At 44.2% G+C, this 25,979-nt stretch overlaps 1 protein-coding gene and 1 long non-coding RNA gene across 3 annotated transcripts in view; one reads left to right on the top strand and one right to left on the bottom strand.

Annotated features, from left to right (window-relative positions):
• Nucleotides 1-25,979, bottom strand: part of Rnf157 (ring finger protein 157) — an 88,688-nt gene that overhangs the window by 58,488 nt on the left and 4,221 nt on the right. For both annotated transcript variants that reach the window (XM_048451942.3, XM_048451943.3), the window contains exon 2: nt 11,746-11,864. In XM_048451942.3, coding sequence (XP_048307899.3) covers nt 11,746-11,864 — 119 coding nt within the window. The remainder of the gene's footprint in view (nt 1-11,745; nt 11,865-25,979) is intronic.
• On the top strand, nt 1,102-11,961 carry LOC148120748 (uncharacterized). The gene is made up of 2 exons (XR_015738712.1): nt 1,102-1,342; nt 11,797-11,961. It is a non-coding gene; the product is annotated as an uncharacterized LOC148120748 (long non-coding RNA).

The raw sequence follows: 25,979 nt of genomic DNA, 5'->3' as shown, positions 1-25,979 counted from the left end.
GCAGAGATATAAATTCCAACACTAGTGGGTGCCAACACTAGTGAATTCCAGCACTTGAGATGGGAGTCTGAGGCAGGCAACGCTCTATGAGTCCAGGCTAGCCAGAACTACATGGTAAGAGACTCTATTTCAGAAGAGAAAGAAAGACAGTGTCTTAGTTGGGGTTCCTATTACTGCGATAAAACCATGACCAAAAGCAGTTTGTGGAGGAAAAGGTTTATTTCATCTTACAACTGTCAGACCGAGGGAAGTCATGTGATGAAGACATTTTTTTTTTCAATAGAAGTTCTACTCCCCAGATAACTCCAGCTTGTGTCAAGTTGACAAGCAAACAAAAAAAATAAAACCAAGATTTCCAAATCCCCAACAACCTTGAGTCATACTCCTCGCCTGTGCCCTAGGCACTGGCAGCCAGGGACCTGTTTCCCATCCTCATAGTTTTGCTCTCTGCAGATGACAAAACACATTCTTTCCAATGTTTAAATCAAACAGCCAAAGGTCACATTTGCTAGGCACAGAGCTGCACATTAATCTGTGAGGAGTACATTAGGAGAAGCTGGAGGGCCAGTGTCTAATGGGTGAGAAGGCAGAGAATTCCCTACAGCCTGGGATGGCTCTGCAGGCTCCACTGAAAGCAGGAAACTTTCTGTGAGTTGCGAAGCAGCTTAAAAAGACAAAAGCATCTTCTCAGGCTCCTACACAGATAGCCTGGTGTCTTCCATGGTGGTACACTTGTAAACATGGTTACGTTTACAGCCCTTTTAGATGAACTTTGGCACTAAAATCCCCACAAACGTGGTATGAACTTGTAATCCTAGCCATAGGGAGGATAAGGCAGAGCAGCAGATGAAGGTAAACCTAAGCTACAAGAGATTCTTTCTCCAAATAAACAAATAACTTGAAGAAAACATCAAACATCCATTACTGTAGCTAGCTAGAAGCTAATACAGATGAATCCTCCCCCCATTTTTTTGGAACAAGTCTCTCTACATAGCCTTGGCAGTCCTAGAATAAACTATGATCAGGCTTGCCTCAAACTCATAAAAATTCACCTGCCCCTGCCTCCCTTGTCCTAGGGTTAAAGGCGTGCGCCACCACACCCAGCCTCAGATTAAATTTCTGCTACACCAAGAAGCCGAGTTTCTGTGGTGCACTCTTGCCTGTGAGACTTGGTGTGATGCTTACACTATCTTATTTTGTGGCCAGTGAACGTTGTCTCACCAAACTCTGCAAAAACCACCTGAGTGTTCTGCACAACTCTGGGCTGACACAAACTGAAGCTCAGAAGCATGAGAATGTGAAAGAGGGACAGAGAGGCGACGGACAGAAGACCAAGCCCAGGGTAAGCTGCATATTACTTTCTATTAGTAACAGAAGATGACACTACAGCTATTACAAATTTTAAGCAAAATCTTTTATAAGGAAAATTCTTGGCCTGGGCTTTGGAAGCCTTAATTATACTGCTTATCCATTCCCCAATCTAGGCAATACACTATTTATACATAGTTCACATCCTAGAGCAGATGTGTGGGGTTAACTCTAACTCTTGAAGTGTAGTTTGGAGAACTGGTGGGAAATGTGAAGTTAAGCAGTGCTTCTCAGCACTGATCTGAAATCTGAAGAACTGAGTATTAAAAGGAGGCCTTGTAGTCACCGCAGCAGCTCACACCTGCACGCATGTGTGTGCCTGGAGGTGCTGAAAGGGCCGTACGGGGATTAAGGATGTCTAAAAATCAATGCACGGGGGGGGGGGGGGGCAGGGGCGGGACTGGGAGAGGAAATGGTCACAGGCCTATGCCTATGCGAAGAGAAAAGACTAAGGGAAGATGACAGGAACTAGTTGTAGTCTCAGGTAGACCCTGCCTGGACATGGTGTGAGACTGGAATCCTAGCACTGAGGAGGCCGAGGCAGGAGGAGCACCAAGCTCAAAACCAGTCAGATCTGTATACCAAGACTGTCTCAGAACAAAACGTAACAGCAGTGGTTCCTACAGACTGGATTTTGGAGGTGAATTACCCACCTGACAGTGAAGTGGAGCCACTGTGAGGGCATGGGTGTGATAGATGGTCCCTGGAATTCTGTGAATTTTTCTGCAAGATGAAGGGAGACAAGAGCCATGTGGCCCTTTAATACAATGGCTGGTTTGATGTCTCTGGGACAGCAGGTATAGGAGAGATGGTTATAGCAAGACCATAGAATTGACGGTGGTTATTAGAAGCCATCCATGCAAGCCATCCATGGTAGTGCACACCTTTAAAGCCAGTACTTGGGAGGCAGAGACAGATGGATCTCTATGAGTTCAATGCCAGCCTGGTCTATAAAGCAAATTCCTGGACAGCCAGGACTATACAGAGAAACCCTGTCTCAAAAAACAAAACAAAACAAACAAAGAAAAAACCCAGAAGACATCATGTATCAAAAGGAGAAAATGACAACCTCAGATACGGCAATCAACAATGTAAATCCAACTCTAACATCCAGAAAGCCTTCTCTGGCAACACTGAAACACAATCATCTCCTGCAGGCACAAAACAGTGTTTCAGAGCAGCAGAATTTAGGCTGCACACCTGTAATCCCAGAACCTGGGAGCCTAAGGCAGGAGCCTAAGGAGCCTAAGGCCATCTTAAACTATGCAAGAAAATCCTGGCTCAAAACCAAAGCAAAGAGAGGCTGAGGAGTTAATTAGTAGAATGCCCACCTTGCATGCAGGACACAGCATAAAGTTATAGATATGATGGTTCATACCCATGATCTCTGCTCTTGGGAGGTGGAAACAAGAAGATCAGGAGTTCAAATGAGTTGTAGGCTAGCCTGAGCTACAAGAGACAGACAGTCAGATGAGGAGTGCAGATGAAAGGGGAAAGGCTGCAGCGTTAAGCACTGTGGTCTCTCAGTGAAGACAAGTCTGCTGTATGAAGGAGAGGGAGGTGTCTGGGTGTATTTACTGGAAAATCCCAGATATCCAGATTCACTGGGCTTGTGAAGGGGGCTACTCCCTATCCCTGAAAATGGAAGTACCTGTCCTTACCCTTCTCCTCTTTGCTTAATGACTACAGAATAAGTGTAACATTTGATAAGACCTGCCCCCATTTGCCTTCCTGGCCACTCCACCATAGGCTCATATATCAGTAAGAGAGGAGGGATATTTTTTAATGCCAGAGGGATAAAAATAATAATATGCCAGGGATCTGAATAATAATACATCCCCTGGCAGGCCTTGAAGAAATGGGAAATATGATAAGTCTTTGGAGGAAGCCTTCAAAAGTCTCTACACAGAACAGGCCATAAGTCAGGAAGACTCCCCAGCTGGCTATATCTCCTGGGAGGGCCTAGAAGAATACTCTTGTTGCTCTAGTCTCAGTTCTGCCTCTCCTATGGGTCATCATCAGCGTCAGCTCCCATGCATCAGAGTGCTCTTCCCTCCTGCTGAGACTTGGGGTCTTATTTGGGTAACTGGTCATGTACACTCAGTTTCACACTGAGTTTTGGTGCATGTCATCAGAGTTCTCTCAGAATGTATATTAACTGATCTCCAACTAAATACCCACTGGGAGGAGCTGATGAGATGGCTCACTTGCTATGAGCACTTATTCTTGCAGAGGACCTGAGTTCGGTTCCCAGCACTCACACAATGGCTTACATCTGTCTGTGGCTTCAGTGCCAGGTCATCCACCACTGCCTTCTGCCCTCTAAGGGCACATATGAACTTGGCACATATACACACATGCAGGCAAAACACTCATGCATGTAAAATAAAGATATCTTAAAAGTTGCCAGGTGGTAGTAACACACGCTTTTAATTCCAGTACTCAGGGGGCAGAGATAGGTGGATCTTTGACTTCGAGGCCAGCCTGGACTACAGAGTGAGTTCCTTAACAGTCAGAGCTACACAGAGAAAACTTGATCAAAAAGCCAAAAAAAATGTTTAAAAAAAAAAGAACAGAGAAGGCAGGAGGTGTAGCTCAGATGTAGAGAACTTGCTTAGCATTCAATAGGACTGGGTTTAATGTCCAGCAATGCAAACATAAGAAGAAAAGTCAGAAACAATTTCTTCTCTTCTTTCTTCTTCAGTGAGTACAATATGTTTGGAATTTTAAGTGGTCTTGAGATCCCTGCAGTCAAGGCTGCACTAGGTTTACAGCAAGCATGCACACGCCATGTTCCTCATTCACCCCAGTAATTCATTCCTAGCTTCTTCCCTTTCCTCATAAATCCAGGTTCCACTGTGACCTCTTTCTATTATTTTAATTCACAAAACTAAACCCTGAAGTCTATGAGCTAGACAGATAAAACTACACTCACTCCCTGATGTTTCAAAGCATGCAACATCCTATTTCACTGACATTAGCCAACCGGAAAGCCTGTGTGCCTGTGTGCCTGTGTGCCTGTGTGTGTTTTGTTTTTTGAAACAAAGTCTCATTCTGCAGCTCATGCTGGCCTCTAACTCACAGCAATCTTCCCGCTCTGGACTTCTGCCTGTGTTAGGATTACAGGAGCGAGCTACCTTCAAAGGCCCAGTGAATCTGGGCGGTGGCGGGGGGGGGGGGGGGTCCTCTGGTTCAGGTTCGCTAGTAAATAGACCCAGACATCTCCATCCGAGTCTAGGATTAGTATGATTAGTATGTCACCACATCTGGAAAAGCCCTAAAATAAATTACCTTCTGCCTCTCTGAGGCTTGGTGACTGACCATTGACCATCACCTTAATCCACTCACAAAGCCTGTCAGAGCAAAGCACACTTGGTACAGTAGTCACAACCCTTCAAACACGGGCCCATTGTCTTTTCAGCTCTAAGCCGCATCCTGCAATCCAGTCCTTACAGACTACTCTGCTCTGGAAGCCCCAGTGCACTATGACTGCTCTGCTTCTTCCTCCAACGCCTTCCCCAGGTCTTCCTCCCTGGACATCCTGCTCAAGCCCCTAGGTGGTGCCTCTCTCAGATGCCCTTGATCTGGAACACTGGGTCCACTCTCTGTGCCAGGGCACTGGTCTCCTCTCCATAGCACTTACTCAGCACATCCCAGCCAGAGGAGAGTCTGCTTACTCAGCCCTGCTTTCTACAGGAATAGCAAATGGCTGACAGAAAAGTCCTCTCTCCCTGTCTCCCAACCTCACTCCCACAATGTTGTTTTGTGCAAAATCCTATTTCACAAATTAATATACCTAAGTAAGTTCCTTTAAACACCTTGGTCTGAGGTGGGCACTTCAGTAAATCCAATAGTTTTAGCTCCCTAGTAAATTGAGGCAGGAATTACTTGAGTTCAGAAGTAAAAGGCCAGCCCAGGCAACACAGCAAGACAACATGTACAGGTCTGATGACCTGAATCTGATCCCTGGGACCTACAGTGCAAGGAGAGAACCAACTCCTGAAAATTATCCTCTGACTGTCATATGTGTGCATGACATGCTGGCAGAAAAGATTTAAAGACAGGGGCGGGGGGACCCTTGTCTCTAGCTGGGCACGTTGGCACACTTGTAAACCTTGTCTCTAGCTGGGGACGTTGGCACACTTGTAAACCTTGTCTCTAGCTGGGGACGTTGGCACACTTGTAAACCTTGTCTCTAGCTGGGGACGTTGGCACACTTGTAAACCCTGTCTCTAGCTGGGGACGTTGGCACACTTGTAAACCTTGTCTCTATCTGGGCACGTTGGCACTGCTGGGCACGCTGGCACACTTGTAAAATCAGCACTTAAAAGGTGGGGTCAAGCATCTGCTACACAGCAAGTTTGAAGACAGCCTGGGTTATAAGAGACTATCTTTTAATAATAACAATAATAATAACCTTGTTCTTGCTCAGGAGGTGTAGCTCATGGTAGAATATTTGCTTGGCAATGGCTTGACCCCGGATTCCAGGCCCAGCACTATAAAACTAGGAAAAATGATGCATTCGCCTGCACACATGCTAATAAAAACATACAATTTGTGGATGGTGCATTTGGCACAGCTTTTGGGCACATCTCTAGAAGAAAGGGAAGCAAAACGCACATACATTTCTTAGCTCTTACTGCCCCTGCTGCAGAGCACATGAGGAGGAAGTTACAAAATGGACTCCACTTCAGAGCACACAACACAGTGTGAACTATCAGGGCTGGACTAATGCAGCAGCTTTGCCACAAACAGGAGGAATATTGTGTGGACTCCTGGTTACAAACAGCACAAACAGGAGGAATATTGTGTGGACTCCTGGTTACAAACAGCACAGAGAAGGGAGGGTTGCAGAGAGCAGCAACCCCAACTGACTAGCTTAGAGCTTTAACAGTTTCCCTCAGCAAACCAAATTTAAATAAGGGAACAAAGATGCAGCTCCTGCTCAACCTGCACTTTCCAAGGCAGGGATAGTCTTTACTGATGCTCCACTGTGGTTCCCAGAGACCTTCAGAAGCCTGGGTATTACTTAATGCGGCACTGAAGAGGCTGGGAATACACTAGTAACCCCATCTCTTTAAAGATAAAGCAGGAGTATCTTGAGTTTGAGGTCAGCCTGGGCTACACAGGAAGACCCTGCCAAAACCAAGCAACAAAAAAAATTTAAAAATCCAACCAGTACCTCAACCTAATATATATGCTACGGTGCAGCTCAGTGCTTCGTGTGCATGAGGCCATGTGTTTAATATGGAGCACTGTGAAAACAAGCCAGTAACAAAGTAAAAATACAGTGGATGGGCCATCCACCCACAGTGAGTAGCAGCTGGTAAGTAGCTGGCTGAAATGCTGCAAAGACAGCTATCACTGCTCCAGGCTGCTTTTCATCCAGCAGCCAGAAGGCGTCTGCCCAGCATTACAGCCCTCTAAAGTCAGAACCATCCCCACTTTGTGAGTGAGCAATATGGGACCTACCAAGGTCATAGGGTTTCATGGCAAGATCAAAATAAGACTTTAAATCTTGATTCCCACTCTCTTCAGCCATCTTTTTGTAGACACATCCTCTCATTCATTCAGATCCGACCCTGAAGAATTGATTAACATTCTGCCCTGGTGAAGTATTCTAAGTGTTCCATCACTAGCACTCCAGTAAGAGCCACAGCGAGCTCGGGCAGAGGGAAGGCTTTTCAGCTGCCCATTCGGAAACGACAGGAAACACCTGTTAAATCCTACAAACCCCGGGAGCCAGGAGGTCTGTGGTATTTCTATTTCAATATGACGATTCATTTCAACACATTTCTCTGCCCCGCTCCCCCCCCCCCCCGCCCTGGGAAAGAGGAGTGGTTCTGGCCCCTGCTGCTGGATGGCTTTAAAAGGCTGTCCTCTGCTCTGTAACCTGACGCTCACTGCTGACACCCAGTCCTGTCACTTGAGAGTAGAAGTCATTTCTCCAGAACTAAAGCTCCGTGTCTACTCTCAGTTTCAGGATGTCCCCTAATCAAACATAAAGAGCATCCATGGCAGAGCCCAGAGGTCAGCTCAGCAGATGGAATTACATACCACATACTCGCTCTGGGAGGGCATGGCAATTCTTCATCCTTTTAGAGATCCACCAAACCCACAGATGCTCTTGGTGATCCAACCCACACCAACGGATCATGGCCAGGACTCAGGAAGGACTGGGTACACCTGACCTTATGACAAACACAGAAGAGAGCGAGGGCTCTGAAGCAGACAGTGAGATCAGATTCTGACGGCTCCTGTACAGGCTTGGCAGTCCTAATGAGTGCCTTTCTCATTAGGCTGAAGACGAAATGAGATAACACACATGCAGTACTAAGAACCACCAACCTGACGAGGTAGGAAAGGTTCAATACATGTGGGTCATTATTATTATTAGCAAATGTCATGTTGGGAGAGAAAGAAAACACATGATGTATAGTATTTTTATTTTATTTTATTTCTCAGACAATATCTCATACTATAGCTCAGTCTAGCCTCACAACAATTCTCCTGCCTCTGCATCCCAAGTGCTGGAGTTACAGGTGTGAGACATCATAGCTGGCCTGTTAGTTTTTTTGAAAGTGTCTCCATATGTAGCCCAGACTGGCCACAAATTTGACATCCTCCCACCTCAGCCTCTTAAGTGCCAGCTTACAGACATGGACCCCCACACCCAACTTAATATGATTAAAAACAAAATTTCTGTTCAGTATCAAACATACTTTATAATGACTGCTACAAAAACATACCAACAAGAACAACAATGTCAATACTCCCTGGCAGGGAGGGACCTCATACTTAAAGGTCAAGGCTACTACCTAGTAATTCAGAAGGAGCGCAGTCATTCAGGGGCCTCCACGGAGGTGTAAACAAGGTGACTCATCTTTGGGAAAGTATGCCATGCCATCATGCATTAGCCTTTATGAAGGAGCTTTTGCTTAACTGTAAGTCATCTTTTTTTTAAAGATGTATTTATTTTTATGCACATTGGTGTAAGGGTGTCGGATCCTCTGAAATGGACTTACAGACAGTTGTGAGCTGTCACGTGGATGCTGACAATTGAACCCTGGTCCTCTGGAAAAGCAGGCATTGCCCTTAATCACTGAGCCATCCCTCCAGCCCTGTAAGTCAACTTCATAGCCAGAAGAGGTCACTGAAATGTGCGTGCACGCGTGCGTGCGCGCGCACACACACACACCTCACATTTGAGGAAAGAAAACAAAAAAAAAAAAGGAAGCTGATTCAGACATCAAGTTCATTTTCTAAACTGACTTGGTGAGTTAGGAAGTGTCCTCATCTATCATAACCTAATTTGAAGCAGGTATAGGTGTGTGTGTGTGTGTGTGTTTTGTTTCTTACGAAGCACAGACAGGCCTAGACAGGCCTAGAACTTGCCATTCATCCCACACTGACATTGAATTCGTGAAAACCTTCTAAAGATTGTAATGTCAGCTGTGCAGCAGCATGTTTGGCTGCACCTTTATCTTAGTTCTATGGAAACAGTAGCACAGAGAAGAAGAGGGGTCACCCAAGACAGGAAAGATGAAAACTTCCACGGCCAACAACACAACCTTTTCAAATTAAAGCTTAAGCCAGACAATGTTGGAGCAGAAGCAGGTGGATCTTTGTGAGTTCAAGGCCAGCGTGGCCTTCAGGATGAGTTTCAGGACAGCCAAAACTGTTTCACAGAGAAACCCTGTCTCAAAAATACTAAAAGTAACGCTCAGCAAAAGTCCATTACCAGGGCGCCCTTCTAAAAACATAATTTCTCCAAGTCACTCACCAGTTCAAAGTCTTTAAAATCTCCCCACAGCCTGGGGAATGAAAATCTCCCAGGTAACGTAGCCCACTCGCCCTTCCACTGTCTTTGCCATAGGCTGCCTCCCTTATTTTTTTCAGGAAGAACAAGGGCAGTCACGTCAGCCTGGGTCTACAGCACATACCACACGGTACCTGGCACATGGTGGCCTCGGTAAATGTTTGTCAAGTCTCCAAATACAGGAATGCCTTAGACACACACTTGTGGTTCACTCCAGGCAAGAACCCTTTTCCCACCCACCCAGTCAACAGTCAGTTCTCAAAGCCCCACCCCAGTCCCTCTGCACAGCAGCCTTAAATCCGCCATAGCACTCCCTCCGCTCTCAGTTCCTACAGAACTCAGTAGCTCTGGAGCTTCACTCTTCCCTAACGTTTTCCGTAAGTGTGTTTTATCTGTCCCACTCTCTTGGCGGGTTTGTGACAAGAGAATTTCAGAGGCAGTAAGAGGCAACGGGAAGAACTGATTTTAGGAAGGAAGACTAACTTATGAGATGGTGAGAAAAATTTATATCAAACACCTGCAGAGGGCTCGGGACAAAGGACACAGTTCTACATGCTAGCTAATACCATTGCTCAACTTTTAGAACCTTAGGTCTCTCTCTAATGAAAGGAGAGTGATAGGAAGTCCCAGACAAGTAGACATAGAGACTTAGGCTTCCAATCCTGCATTCAAGAGGTCAAGGCGGAAAGATTGCCATGAGTGCCCTATTCCATATAAATAAGTTCCAGAACAGTCTGATCTACCAAGTGAAACAATAAAAAAAGGGGAGGGGTTGGAGAGGTGGCTCAGCGGTTAAGAGCATTGCCTGCTCTTCCAAAGGTCCTGAGTTCAATTCCCAGCAACCACATGGTGGCTCACAACCATCTCAAATGATATCTGATGCCCTCTTCTGGCCTTCAGGCAAGCACATAGGCAGAATATTGTATACATAATAAATAAATAAAATATTTTTAAAAAGGCTGGGTTTAGTAGTCTACTTTTAATCCCAGCACTCTAGAGGCAGAGGCAGGTGGACCTCAGTGAGTTTGAGACCAGCCTGGTCTACACAATGAATTCCAAGACAGTCAGCTACATAACAGAGACCCTGTCTCAAAAACCAATAAAATAAAATGACCCTCTGAGGCCTGGAGATGTAGCACCTATCTATCATGGTAGATTGACTCTCCAGCGTTCAGAAACACTGAGTCCTCTTTCGGCGAGGTCTTCATGTGGAGAACAGTGTCTGGGCTTCCTTAGCACACAGAGACCACTCAAGAGCAACTTGACTGCTCTGTTTTTGTTTGTTTTGTTTTCTCAAGATTTATCTATTTGTTTATCTATTTTATGAGCATTGGTGTTTTACCTGCATATAAATTGTGGGAGGGTGTCAGGTTCCCCTGGAACTGAAATTACAGACAGTTGTGAGCTGCCCTGTGACTGCTGGGAATTGAACTTGGGTCTTCTGGAAGAACAGCCATCTCTCCAGCCCCCACTGGCAGCTCTTCTGTAGGCTCCTGCTACAAAGCCAGTTGCAGTGGCAGTACCTATGGCCCTTGTTGCTCAGGACTCCGAGAGAGGACAGCAGAAGGTTTGAGGAATGAGAGGAGCAAATGGCTAAGAAAGGTGTATTCAGCCAGGTGTATCCCAGCACTTAGGGAGGCAGAGGCATGAGACAAGTGGATCTCTGTGAGTTCCAGGACAGCCAAAGATACACAGAGAAACCCTGTCTCAAAAAACCAAGAAAAGAAGGAGGATGAAGAGGAGGAGGAGGGAGAGGAGGAAGAGGAGAGGTGTATTCTATTTTGTTTTCTGTTTCGAGACAGGATCTCATTATGTAGTCCACTGGTTCTCAACCTTCCTAATGCTGTGACCCTTTAATACAGTTTCTCATGTTGTGGTGACCCCAACCATAAAATTATTTTCATTGCTACTTCATAACTGTAATTTTGCTAATGTTATATTGTATAATGTTATAATGTGATATTGTAAAGTAAATATCTGATACAGTGTGGTCTTAGGGGGACCCTGTAAAAGGGTCCTTTGACCCCCAGGTTGAGAATCACTGATGTAGCCTAAGATGGTCTTTGGTGCACAGTAGCCCTCTCGCCTCGGCCTCCCAAGTGCACACTTCTGTGCAACTCAGAAACCAGGGGAGCTTCATTCCATCATTCAGCAAACACTGACCAGGGTTTATCGTTTTGTGCCCGGCTTTCTGTTAGTCTAGTGCACAACAGTAAACACAGCCCTTGCTTTCTAAAAGAGGAGGGCAGATAATAAACAGAGGAGGTGGCAAACAAATAGGAGCTGGGCGCTAAGTGCCATGAGGGAAGGCGAACAAGGGCACTGGCCGGGGCTCTATGGCAAAGTATGGGTCCTCAGGAAAGCTCCAGCTCTGACACTCGGCCCCCACCTTCCCCCCCCCCCAGATTGCAACAACTTATCTTGGGCTTCCCCCAGTCTATGGGCACACCTGGTTCTTCAAACCCCCTGTTGCACCAACAAACTTGTTTGTCACAGGGCTGATGGAACTGGTCACTTGAGCCCAAGCGTCACAGTCAGTAAAAAGATTATACCCCTACCGCCACTGGCCTGTTTCCCAGGAAGTTCAGGTCGCTGTTCTCTCCAAACAGGTAACCTTCTGGATGTGTGGAATCAAACTTCTCTCCTCCCATGATGAAGTGGCTGGCGAAATAGCTGCCTGGAGAGTGACAAACAAAAAGAATCAGTAGAGCAGACGATGTCAGACTGGACGGAGCAAAAATAAAAAAAAAAGAGGCTAAGACTTCAAACAAGAATCAGATCAGTTTTTCCTCCTAATTTCAGAGCCTGGCACAAAAGCAGCAAAACTATATCAGACAACCCCAAACAACAGACAAAAGAGGTCACTACTGTTCTTATAACAAGCTTGAATCCTCATCCTGATCTAAAATACCATTAACCAAAAGGCAGGAAAGTCCATGATTGCCCACAAATGAACCTATTTGTATTTTGCTATTGATAGTCTGGATAGGTGTATGCTATGTTTTGGGGGTATACACTGTGTAGGGGTGTATACACTGTGTGTGTGGGTGGGGTGTATATACTGTGTGTATGGGGTATACAATGTGTATGTGGGGTGTACATTATGTGGGGGGGTATAGAGTGTGTGTGTGTGTGTGTGTATGTGTGTGTGTGTGTGTGTGTGTGTGTGTGTGTGTGTGTGTGAGTGTCAAGTGCCAGAGATCAATATCACTGGGACCTGCAGCTCACCAACTAGACTAGCTGGCTGGCCAGTGAGTCCAGAGATTCACCTGCTTCCACCTTCTCACGGCTTAATGTACAAGCAGATCATGCTCAGTTTTTCACATGGGTTCAAGAGACTGAACTAAAGGGTCTCATACTTACATAGCAAGCACTTTACCTACTGAGCTAGCTCCCTAGCTGCTACTTGGTTTTGTTTTTGTTTGAGACAGGGTGTCACTCTGTGTAACCCACACAGGCCTAGAACTCACTATGTTGACCAGGCTGCTCTGGAATGCAGAGATCTGCCTGCCTCTGCCTCTTAAGTGTCACGATCTTCCTGATCAACCTCCTAGGTGCTAGAATTACAGGCATATACCGCCAGGCTCAGCTGGTCCAGAATTTCCCACATCAACCTGAGGTGGTTCCTGAGCATCTGAGAATCTTAACTACTGGTATCAACCATATTTACACACACAAATCATCTTTGCCTGGATCTCAGCACCTGCCTGTCCGCACTTCCATACCTCCATAATCCTGCCAGTGAAGGTTCTTCACACTCACACTACACAAGGGAAACAGCTAGGCGTGAGGGCATGTACCTGTGATCCTAGCACTTGTGAGACAAAGGTGTGAGGACCCAAAGTTCAAGGCCAGTATGAGCTACAAAGTGAGACCACCTCAACAGTTAATACAAGAAGCTTAGGGACACTCACAAGCAGTCAATGCAGTGGTTCTCAACTTGTAGGTCATGACCCTCTCACATGGGTCATGGGTCACCTGAGACTATCAGAAAACACAGATATTTGCATTGCAGAATGTAACAGTAGCAAAATTACAGTTAGAAGTAGCAACAAAAATAATTTTATGGTTGGGGGTCACCCCAACATGAGGAACTGTTTTAGGTCACAGCATTAGCAGGGCTAAACCTCTGATCTGGTCGTGTGTTTTAACTTTGACAGGGACACAAATTCCTCTTACTCAAAATTTCTTGGGCTTTTTGTTTGTTTGTTTTGAGTTGTTTTTGAGATAGGGTCTCACATAGCCTAGGATGGTTTCAAACTTGCTAAAGTAGCTGACGCTGGCCTTGAACTCTTGCCTCTGCTTGATTACAGGCATGTGGCGCCACACCCTGCACCCTCAAATTCCTCTAATCTGACTCAAAGGCAAACTATCCCCAGAGAGGATTCAAACCTTAGAAATCTTTGCCAAGTCTCGCATACACCCCCCACTCTCAAATTAACGCAAAGAAATTAGAAAGCCACAAAGTCTTATGTGTAATACAGCTAGGATAACTCTAAATTCCCAGTCAACTGTGATTTTTGAGATTTTTCAGCAAGCTGAAAAACTGTGTTTTGGCATTTCTGGCTACAGAGAAGTCACAGGAAGAGGGAGAAGACAGCTGTAACAGAAAATCGGAACTGGACATTCAGATTTTACTTTCTAAACATGAAACTGTAGTCCAGCAAGGCCTATTAAACTCAACCATGTGGCTAAGATCACTCACCAAAGCGTGAGGTAGTTCTCAAACTAACACTCAGGAAAGCATGTGCACAGAGAGGCAGTACCTGAATCAAAGCAACCCTGAGCTGCAGCTTGAAGGAGCCAGCTGAACCTAGAAACACAGTCTGGTTGCTGTGACCCAGCATGCAATGCGACATAGCATGCACTATGCCCCAGGACAGCATCACTATCCATTATTTATGACACGCACTTGCTGGCCCTATTTTCCAAGCGCATAATTGATAGAGGGGAGGTGCCTGGTGACCTTCAGTAGAAGGCAGTCTTCTCAAATAAACTGAACCATTGCTGTTGCCTCTGAGTGAGAGGTATAAGATGTATTTTCTATACATTAGGGACTGAATGTTCCTTTTTGTTTTGTTTTGTTTTTTGTTTGTTTTTTCGAGACAGGGTTTCTCTGTAGCTTTGGAGCCTGTCCTGGAACTAGCTCTTGTAGACCAGGTTGGCTTCGAACTCACAGAGATCCGCCTGCCTCTGCCTCCCAAGTGCTAGGATTAAGGGCGTACACCACCACCGCCCAGCTGGACTGAATGTTTCTTACACATCAGATGAAATTAGAAAAGAAGATTCTGGTTGGGTGTAGTGGTATGTGGCTACAGCTATATTGCCCGAGCTACATATTGAGATCCAGTCTGAAAAAACAAAGCAACACAAAAAACCTAAAAGCTGAGATGTAGCTCAGCTGCCTAACATCTTTGCAAGACCTTGGGTTTCACTTAGCCCTGGAAGACCAGAAAAGCTATTCACTCATTCATTCATTCGTTTGTTTGTTCGTTCATTCAACATGGAGAGTGCCTTGCCCCAAGAGGAATAGGGAATGTTAAGAGGTGGTGCACACACCTTTAATTCCAGCATTTAGGAGGCAGAGACACGCAGATCTCTGTGAGTTCCTGGCTAGCCTGATCTACATAGTGAGCCCCAGGACAGCCAGAGCTACACAGAGACACTCTGCTTTAAAAAGAAAGAAAGAAAGAAAGAGAGAGAGAGAGAGAGAGAGAGAGAGAGAGAAAAGAAGAGAAGAGAAGAGAAGAGAAGAGAAGAGAAGAAAAGAAAAGGAAAGGAAAGGAAAGAAAAGAAAAGAAAAGAAAAGAAAAGAAAAGAAAAGAAAAGAAAAAAAGAAAAAGCAAGAAGTCAGCTTGGTATTTAGAGTTGTACAGCATGCGTTCAGTGTAGGCCCTGGCAGCAGGCAGGCAGGAATGTGGAGCAGGAGGTCATTGGGGATTGATTGTCTTATAGAAGTGGAGGCAGGCGTATCTCTGTGAATTTGAGGCTGACCTGATCTACAGAGTGAGTTCCAGGACAGTCAGGGCTACATAGAGAAACCCTGTCTTGAAAAACAAGCCAACAAGAAAAATCTTTATAACTTAGTTTTGCTTCTCTCACTTTTGGATCCTTCCTGTGTGACATTTCTTTTGGTTTTGTTTTGTTTGTTTCTGAAACAGGACGTCTTTGTATACCCATGATGGGTATGAAGTAGCCCAGGCTGACCTCAAACTCTCCATCCTCCCATCACCACTTTTAAGTGCTGGGGGGGACAGGTTATGCATCCATCCACACCCCACACCTGGACTACCTGCCAAATTTCACTTCTCGATACCAGTCTAGGAAGACGGCTTGCCGACTGACTAAGCTGTCTGTCAGTCTCTTAATCTTTCAAAGACATTTCCAGTCTCCAGGCCATGATGAATGCTATTATCTACCCTGGGCTCAAGTAGCCCAGGACTCCGTAACTGGCTTTTAAAGTCTACCCTCAATGCCATTTGTGCCCTCTAATTCCATCCTTTTAGAGATCGAGATCTTTATTTTATTCAGAAGACTAATGGCTTTACTGAGAAGTAACACACCCAGTATGGAATTCATGCCTTGCACAACTCGGTAGTTTTGGTAACTATCACCACAAGTCCAGTTGAGAACCTTTTCAGCCCTCCAAAGCATTCCAGTGTGCCTGGCACCACCCCACTGCCTCACCAGGCATGGTGGCCAACACCTTTGTCTTACTCGCTGTTCTACTGCTGTGCAGAGATACCATGGCAACTCTTACAAAAGAAAGCCTTTCATTGGGGCTTGCTCAGTTTCAGTGGGATAGTCCATTATCATCATGGTGGGAAACAGCAGGTATGTTGCTGGGGCAGGAGCTGAGAGCTTTACTTGCTGATAGGAATCAAGGCAGAAGCAGAGTGAGATACTGGGCCTGGCAAAGGCTTCTTAACCCTCACATTCCCAGTCACAGCCACACCCCTTCCAGCAAAGCCACACTTTCAAATCCTTCCCAAACACTCCACCAATGCTTATGATTGACATAAGCTTTCAAATACATGAGCCTGTGGGGTCCATTCTCATTCCTGTACCACAACCTGCAATCCCAGCTCTTGAGAGACTGAGGGAAGAGCAATGCTCTAATTTCAAGGCTAGCTTTGGGCACATAGTTAAGTACCAGGTCATTCAGAACTGTCTAGCAAGGCCTTGTTTCAATAAAACAAAAACTGCCTCTCAAGTGTTAGGACTAGAGCTGTGTGCTATGATATTTGGAAGTGGTCCACGGTACACCAGGGTTTTGTTTGTTTTGTTTGAGGCACAGTTTCACTGTGTAGCCCAGGCTGGTCTGAAATTCACCAAGATTAGCCTGTTTCTGCCTCTTGAGTGCTGGGATTAAAGGTGTGCACCACCACATCCAGCTAGTCCTTCTGTTCTTAATGTAGCTCAACAACAAAGCTCAATAAATTTAATGTGGTCACACAGCTGGGAGACACCAGCGTTGGGATAAAATCTAGCTCTGTTTTAAGTGAAGGATGTATTTTGTTGGCTTTATCACAAAATAAATAAATAAAACCAAAGCAAAAAAATGAAAGAGGGCAGTTGTTAAGCTGCTGCAGCCCCTGGTTCAACTGATTAATCCCTTCCATTCTCATGCCCAACTGCTTCCATTACCTCTGAAACCTCATCATCAACCATCCTTCTTTCTTTGTTATTTATTAAAACATTTATTATGTGATTAAGCAATTGAACCGGGTGCTGTGGCAACAACTACCCTCTTCCAATTTTTTTTATTTGGTTTTATTTATTTATTTTGTGATAAAGTCAACAAAATACAGGCTTCAGCTGAAAAGAGAGATAGATTTTATCTCAATGCTGGAATTTACCAGCTGTGACCATATTAAATTTATTGAGCTTTATTGTTGAGCTACATTAAGTAAAAAGTTATTTTTAAATACAGTTCCATTTATTGGAAAATCAGGTACACAACTCGATTATTCCAAAAGTTAATAGCAAGATTAATATTTTCCATTTACAGGCAGGGTATCTATTTATGACACAACCTTAATAAGAGAAAAATATATTTAAAAAGGTTTCTCAGCAAGAACTATTAGCATGAGACAGTGGCTAAAATCTAAAATTATTTATATGTCTGCTGTGAGACAATCCTTCCACACACTGTAATATGTATTACTCTCATTGGCTGATAATAAAGCTGATTTGGCCTATAGAAAGGCAGAATAATACTAGGTGGGAAAGTCAAACTGAAAATACAGGGAGAAAGGACAGAGTCTGGGGATGGGAGACAGCTGCCCATGAAGCAAGATGCTAGAGAACAGGTCAAGCCACAAACAATATGGCAAAATAAAAATTAATAGAAATGGGTTAATTTAAGTTATAAGAGCAAGCTAATAGTAAGCTTGAGCTATAGGCCAAGCATTCTGTAATTAATAGAATCTTCTGTGTGCTTATTTGGGATCAGGCGGTCAGGACAAAAGAAAAACTTCACCTCTGTTTACATATGTCTGTCCTATATAATATAAAATTTTCATGATTCAAGAAAGTTTGAAGGTTTGGGTTTAGAATTTCACCACAATAAGTAGAGCAAGATTACTTGGGGTCTAAACATACGGGGATGTGTTTGGCTCTCTGGCATGTTACATAGTAATTATGTGTTGAAACATCTCTTGGTCTAAACTTTCTATCTAGTTTCAGATGCAGTGCGGTCTTCAGTCTGTTTCATTTCCCATTTTACTCTGGATGGGGAGTGTGTGTTGAACGTACTGGTCTTTCCACTAGATAAGTAAAACAAAAGATGTGGTTTGGTGTAGAAAACAAAATGTTTTTGAGACTAAAGGGTCTGATTTACAATTTTTGTTTGCCTCTGCCAGAAAGGAAACGTTCCCTGGGCTTTATCAATGTGAGCATTTATCATCTCAGGCATTGTCCCTCTTTTCCACAGTGCAGTACAGGAAAGGAAAAGCCAAGCAGGTTCATGCGCTATGGCTGTAAGCACTGGGTACACACGAAACAACACAGCTAAGACCGTGTGCATGTATTTATGCAGAGCAGGGAGGTTTGTGTCCATTTACACCGCTCCTCATCTCTCTATGCTTCTATTCTCAGCCATGGTCTGTTTTCTGTCACTGAACTCTTCGGTCCACAGGGTCCACTTTGGTCACTGGGACATAGACAGAGGTGCCTTAAGGTTTGAGGATAACACTGAGTTATATACCTTTTTATGATGGAAATTTTTATGAATAATTTTTTTCTTTTCTATAAATGGGCTCTGTAGCTCAGGCTGGCTCCTCTTAAGCTGGGCTGTCAAAATATTCATAGGTTTTCAAAGTATTTATTTGTTTGTTTACTTATTTATTTTGTGTGCATTGCAGTGTGTGTGTATGTGTGCGTGTGCACGCAAATCTGTGCTAGGGACTGAACACAGGGCACTATGCATGCTGGACACAAGTGTTCCATCCCTGAGTTGCAGCCCTAGTTCTTTGGAGTCCTTTGGACAAGATTCCAGGTTTTGAGCAATCCTTGCTATCTGACATGGATAAGATCTCCCAGCCCAGCTAGTGCATTTCCTTCCTTACATATGTGATCTGACTTTCACTGAACTCCAGATCCTATTAGCAGGAAACGCCAGTTGGAGACCATGTCTGCATGTTAGAAGCTCTCAGTTCCACTCTCAGTCATTATTCCTGATCTTTTCAGAGAAGAAAGTGAGATGTTTGTAAAAATAAAACATATCACGATATGAGTGTGTGTGTGTGTGTGGGGGGGTGTTTGTTTCTTTGTTTTTTGGAGACCAGGCTGGCCTTGAACTCAAAGAGATCCACTTGCCTGACTCCTGAGTGCTGGGATTAAAGGTGTGCACCACCACTGCCCATCAATATTTCTAATTTTAATTCTACACTTTATGTTTTGTTTTTGTATGAAGCAAGTGTCATGTAATCCAGGCATTCCTTTGGTATACTATTTATCTGGTGATTACTTTAAAATTCTAATCCTCCTGGGGCTGGGGAGATGGTTTAGAGGTTAAAGACACTGCCTGTTCCTCCAGAGGACCCGGGTTCAATTCTCAGCACCCACATGGCAGTTTGCAACTGTCTGTAACCCCAGTTCCAGGGGAATCTGATACCTTCACACCAATTCACATAAAGTTTAAAAAATAAAAATTTTTTTTTAAAAATTCTAATCCTCCTGCCTTCATCTCCCAAATGCTGAGAGTATGGCATGTGCCAGCAGCCTAATTTGTGTAGTGCCTGCAATGGAACCCAGGGCTCTGTGCATGCTAGAGAAGCATCCTACTGGTGGAAGCTGTACCCTATGGCCCTGTTTTTTGGCTTTTGAGACAGAGTCTTGCTGTGTAGTCCTGACTGGACTGGAATTTGTTATCGACGTCTGGCTAGCCTTGAACTCAGCAACCCTCCAGTTGCTGCCTCCCAGGTGTTGGAATCACAAGTGTTCACCACACAGAGTTTTAACATAACTCACATTTTGGGGGTTGGAGAGTTGGCTCAGCAGTTATGAACACTTACTGCTCATCCAAAGGACCAGAACTTTGCTTCCAGCACCCATATTTGCTGGTTCACCACTGCCTATAGCTCCAGTTCCACACATTATGATGCTTTCGGCCTCCCCAGGTACCTGCACTCATGTGTATCCATCCACATGAAGATAAATATACCTATATAAAGTTGAGGATAATAAAAATGAATGGGGTTTGGTTTTGTTTTGGAGATGGGTTTCTCTGTGTAGCCCTGGCTGTCCTGGAACTCCCTCTGTAAACCAGACTGGCCTCAAACTTGGAGATCTGTTTGCCTCTGCCTCCCAAGTGCTAGAATTAAAGACTTGCACCACCACAACTGGCTTAAAAGAGAATGTTTTAAAAAGACCTCATGGCAGGGCTGGAGAGATGGTTCAACATTTAAGAGCACTGACTGCTCTTCCAGAGGTCCTGAGTTCAATTCCCAGCAACCACATGGTGGCTCACAACCATATGTAATAAGATTCGGTGCCATCTTCTGGCCTGCAGGGACAATGCAGGCAGAACACTATATACATAATAAATATAAATCTTAAAAAAAAAAAAAAAAAGACCTCATGGCTCACTAGACTGGGGGATAGCTCAGTAGCAAGTGCACTGACTTGTCTCACTAAGGCTGGACAGTTGGATGGCAAGCTCTAGCTCTACTCACACTGCAAACGGCTGATCTTTCTCATTAGTCTAAATATGGTAAGACAAAAAGGTAAAAGCAAATTAAATATATATATTTAAATATAATTTAAATTAAATATATACATATGTGTGTGTATGTATATGTATGTATGTATGAACTGGTCAATGGTCAGGCATGCCTTTAATTTCAGTACTCGGGAGGGAGAGGCAGGCTGATTTCTGTGAGTTTGAAGCCAGCCTGGTCTACAGAGCGAGTTCCAGGATAGCCAGGGCAGTTACATAAAGAAACCCTGTCTTGGGGGCTGGGGAGATGGCTCAGAGGTTAAGAGCACTGACTGTTCTTCCAAAGGTCCCGAATTCAATTCCCAGCAACCACATGGTGGCTCATAACCATCTGTAAGGAGATCTGATGCCCTCCTCTGGCCTGCAGACATGCAGGCAGAACATTGTATAAATGAATAAATAAATCTTAAAAAAAAAAAAAACCCTGTCTCAACCCACCGCCCAAATTACAAGTGTATGTGTATCTGTTTGTGGGTGTGTGCACAGGAATACAGAGAATTCAGAAGAGGGAGGCAGATTCCCTGGAACTAGAGTCCCAAGCCACCTTATGTGGATGCTCGGAACTACATTCAGGTCCTTAGCATAAGCATACAGACTACCCAGCCATCGTTTCAGCCCATAAAGCAAATCCTTCCCCACCACTCAGACAGGGTTTCTCTGTTCTCTGTGTAGCTCTGGCTGTCCTGGAACTCCCAGGTTAGCCTCGAACTCATGGAGATCTATCTGCCTCTCTGCCCCTCGAGTGTAAAAATCCTTTGACTGACAAGGATTTCTAGGATGAAATGGATTCTGTTTTAACGCACAGTGTTATACATCGCATGTGTCTTCTCAAATGTTTAGAAAAGATTATTGCAAGGAGTTATTAACCTACTGGTTGAATATGAATCCAACCTAACTTTTGTTTGTTTGTCTAGTTCTTATTTATACTGGCTTTGGAGACAGCGTCTTCCTGTGCAGCACAAACTGACACCGCATTGATTCTTCTGCTGAAATAAAAACCCTTTCTTTAGTCTGTGTTGTTGGTCCTGACCTTAAATTTTTGTAGAAAAACTTGACTTGGGGGTAGGAGGACAGGTTATCCCTGAACTCCTGGGCTAAGTGTTTCTCCAGATGCGGCCTCCTGTGTATCTGGGACTACAGGCACAGACTGCTGTGCTAGATAGTCTGGTGGATTTTGTTTGTTTTTTGATAGGATTTCAATAAGTAGACTGAACTGGCCTTGAACAGGCAATCCAGCCTCCTCTGTCTCAGAGTGCTGGGATTACAGGTGTGTACACCTGGTAGCCCTTAATTTTAATACAAAACTACATTTAGCTTTATGTGTCTTTTTGAGATAGATTCTCACTAGCTCTGACTGTCCTGGAACTCCCTATGTAGACCAGGCTGGCCTCAAACTCACAGAGCTCCACCTGCTTCTGCCTCCAGAGTGCTGGGATTAGAGGAGTGCACCACTATGCTTAGCCCCTTATAAAATGTGGTAAGACTGGCCAGGCATGGTGGCTGAGGCCTGTAATGTCAGCACTTGGGAGGTAAAGGCAGAAGGGTTGCAGTTCAAAGTCACCCTCAGCTACCTAATGAATTTGAAGTCAGCACGTCACAAGAGAGCCTATCTCAAAAGAAAGAAAAGTGGGCTGGAGAGATGATGACTCGGCAGTTGAGAGCACTGACTGCTTTTCAAGAGGACCTGAGTTCAATTACCACATGGAGTTCACGGCTGCCTGTGACTATAGTTCCAAATGATCTGGCACCCTCTCACACATACACCATACATGCAGGCAAAACACCACTGCACATAAAGAAACAGTAAGTCTTTAAAAAAAAAAAAAGAAAAGCAAAAAGCATTTCTAGGAGAGCCCTGCCACTTGCTTATCACCAGCATTCCTTGCTGAAGATTTATGTTTACTATTGAAATCATCTTAAAATTTTAGATTAACTCTTATATGTGTATGGTGGGGTGGAGCATTGTGTGCATGCATGTGCAGGTGTATAGCCCAACGGTCAGAGTTAAATCTGAGATTGTACATAGGACTGAGGAACCATCAATCTTTTTGTCTGTTTCTCGACAAAAATCTTCAGGGAAAAAAGTTAAAGATGTATTTATTCTGAACAGAATCAGAATATGGCTTTGTCTTTTGAGACTGGGCCTCTCACTGGCCTGGAACTCTCCAAGTGTGCTAGGCGGGTTGGTCACCGAGTCCCAGGGATCCACCTACCTCTGCCTCCTCAGTGCTGGGATTACACATATCTCCTGCCTGGCTTTTTACACGGGTGCTAGGGATTTGAACCTAGCACCTTGGACTTGCTTGGTGAGCACTTACCAACTGAACCATCTCCCCAGCCCCTATTTTCATTCCTTTTGAACTGATTGCAGGAACAGAATTGATAGATTGTAAGCTAAACTCATGTTTAACAATGAATTACACTTTACAGTTTTGTTTATTTTTTCATATGCATGCTCAGAGTTGTGCCATAGCTTATGTATAGACTTCAAAAGGCAATTAGGAGAGTTAGTTCTTCTCTTCTACTCTATGGGTCCCTAGGCTTGAACTCAAGATGTCAGGCATCTTCATCCACTGAGCCATCTTACTAGCCCATGGTTGACATTTAAAAGACTGCCAAATTCCCAACGGAGCTGTACCATTTCCCATTTTCTCAGCAATTCATGAGGGTTCTAATTTCTCTGCATTCTTAACATTTGATGGTGTCTGCCTTTTTCATTTTCGGCATATCCTAGAGGGATAAAGTGGCATCTCATTGAAGCTGGTTTTGTTGCTTTTGTTTTGGGTTTTTTTGAGATAGGGTTTCTGTGTAACCTTGACTGTCCTGGAACTTGTTCTCTAGACCAGGTTGTCCTTGAACTCACAGAAGCTGGTGTCTTTTGAGAAAGGATCTCACATAATCCAGGCTGGCCTCCTACTTGCTGTGCAGACGCAGACAAAGACAACCCTGAACTCCTCTTGGTCCTCACGCCCCCACCTCCTGCTGGGACCACAGGCAGCGCCACCAGGCCTGACTTCTTCCTCAGCAACATTTCCGCGGAATTTCTGTCACTACACTTTCCAGGGATCACTGCCCAGGCTGTCAGTTGCATTTCCATAATAACATCTTGTCTTCTCATCTCTTCAATGTCTTTCTAAAAAGCATTTTTGATATTTTTAATTATGTTTGTATGTGGGTGTGTGCATGTGAGCAAAGGCCAGAGTACTGGATCCCCGGGAACTAGTTACAGATGGTTGTGAGCCTTCTGCTGTGGGTGCTGGGAACCGAACTCAGGTCTCCTGGAAGAGCACTATGTGGGAATGTCTGTGTATCAGATTGTGCACGTGAGTATTGTGTTTGGTTGAAAGCAACACCTTAACTCCCTAATACCCTTTTATACAAAAAGTCCAGATTGTTTAGCTGGGAGCTTCACCTCAGTTCCTGGAATAAGCTTCCTCCCCTGGGAGTTGTCTCAGTCTAAAGCCCACCAAACAGTGACCCCTCCCCAGGGAGGGTCAAGAAAGCCTGCCAAATGATAATCCCTCCCCAGGGAAGGTCAAGACCACTCCCACAGGCTATTTAAATTGCCCCCAGAGAATGAACATGGTCTCCAGATTTTGCGTGGTTTCCCCTTTTCTCTCTTCCCCTCTCCATGCTTTCCCCTGGCCACCCAGAGCATTTCATTAAACACGGGCATCTTTTAGTCAGCTTGACTGGAATTATTTATGTTGGTGGAGAGGCTCGTCGAAGAGAAATGTCTAACATTGGAGTTCACAAAGGCCAATGTTGGAGCCCCTGGAGCTGATTACAGATGACTGTGAGCCTCCTGCTGAGGGTGCTGGGTATCGAACCTGGGTCCTCAGGAAAAGCAGAGTCCTTTTATCCACTGTACCATTTCTTCAGCCTCTACTACAAATGTGTTTTTAATCTTGAAGGAATCCAAGTTATCAGTTTTATTTTTTAGCTTGGGCTTTTGAGACCTGGGGAGATAGCTGGGTGGCAGAGCACTTTCCCAGCATTTGTAAAGTTCTGGGTTCGATCCCCAGCATTGAGACAACAAAAAGATGTTGCTGGTTTGTCCTTTTGGTATCATTTCTAACTTTCTGAATAATCCAGATCAAATAGTTTCCATGTCTTCTAAGATTTTACATTTAACTCTTACCTTTAGGTTTGAAATGTGATTTCCTACCATATAATTCACCTAATTTAAATGGTATAATCCAGGTACAATGATACATGTTTATAAACCCAGCATGTGGGAGGTGTAAGCAAGATCTACCCTCACTTACACAGCAAGTTTGAGGTCAGTCTGAGCTATATGGGGACTCATGTAAAAGAAAGGCATACATATATGATCTGAATATATATGTATACATATTATATATAATCAAATACATAGTATGTGGTTTGCAGCATATTCAGGGCTGAGCACATTTACCTTTATCTAACTTTAGAATGTTTTCACTATTCTAAAGAAACCCACTAGCAGTCATTCCTCTGGGCCACTCCTCAGTTTCAGGTGAAGCTACTGTCTCTGGATTTCCTTCTCGTTTGTCTGGAAGACATGAAACTCTATCGTGGAAATAAAGGAAAATGAATGTCAAAAGCAGATTTTCCCCCCTTGCTAATGTGGGATTCCCCTCTGTATACTGTTTTATTAACAGTATATTTATTATCATTGGTTAACGATAAAGCTGTTTCGGCCAATGGCTTAGCAGAATATAGCCAGGCTGGAGGAGCTATACAGAGAGAGTAGGCAGAGTCAAAGAGACGTCCCAAAAAGCAAAAGATAACAAACCATGAGCCTTGTGGTAAAATATAAAATAACAGAAATGGGTTAAGATATAAGAACTAGCTAGGAATATGCCGGATATTAGCAAGGAAGTAATCAGTATCACCATACACATGATGCATATCTCCTGTGAATGTCCTTCATCAACTTGAAGAAATTCCTTTCTAGTCCTAATTTGGCAAGTGTTGTTTTATTATTTTGTTTTGTTTTTGTTGTTGGGTTTTTTGTTGTTTTTGTTTGGTTTGGTGACAGGGTTTCTCTGTGTGGCCTTAGCCATCCTAGAACTTGCTCTGTAGACCAGGCTGGCTTGGAACTCAGAGATTCGCCTGCCTCTACCTCCTGAGTACTGGAATTACGGGTGTGTGCCACCACTGCCCAGCTGTGTTGTTTTTAAATCACAGATGAGTGGAAGGTCTAGCAAATGCTTTGTCTGAATCTACTAATACAATCAGGAAGCTTTTCTAGTTTATTCTACTGGTATGGTATATTAACTCTGGCTAACATCATGTATGAAAAAGCATTCATATTAATAGGTCAGAACCTATTAATTAAGCTTGGTCACCTTATAGTCTGCGTTTTTTTGGTTTTTTGTTTGTTTTGTTTTTGTTTTTTCAAGACAGGGTTTCTCGGTAACTTTGGAACCTGTCCTGAAACTCACACTGTAGACCAGGCTGGCCTTGAACTCACAGAGATCCGCCTGCTTCTGCCCGAGTACTCAAATTAAAGGTGTGCGCCACAACAGCCTGTCTTAAATAGTGCTTTTTGAAGACATGCTTAGCTGTTAAATTTTTTATGTGTTC

Source organism: Myodes glareolus, chromosome 9, assembly GCF_982192425.1.
Source record: "Myodes glareolus chromosome 9, mMyoGla1.1, whole genome shotgun sequence".
NCBI classification, from domain to species: Eukaryota; Metazoa; Chordata; class Mammalia; order Rodentia; family Cricetidae; genus Myodes; species Myodes glareolus.
Note: the sequence above shows the minus strand (reverse complement) of the source record. Positions and strands in the feature narration are given on the sequence as shown.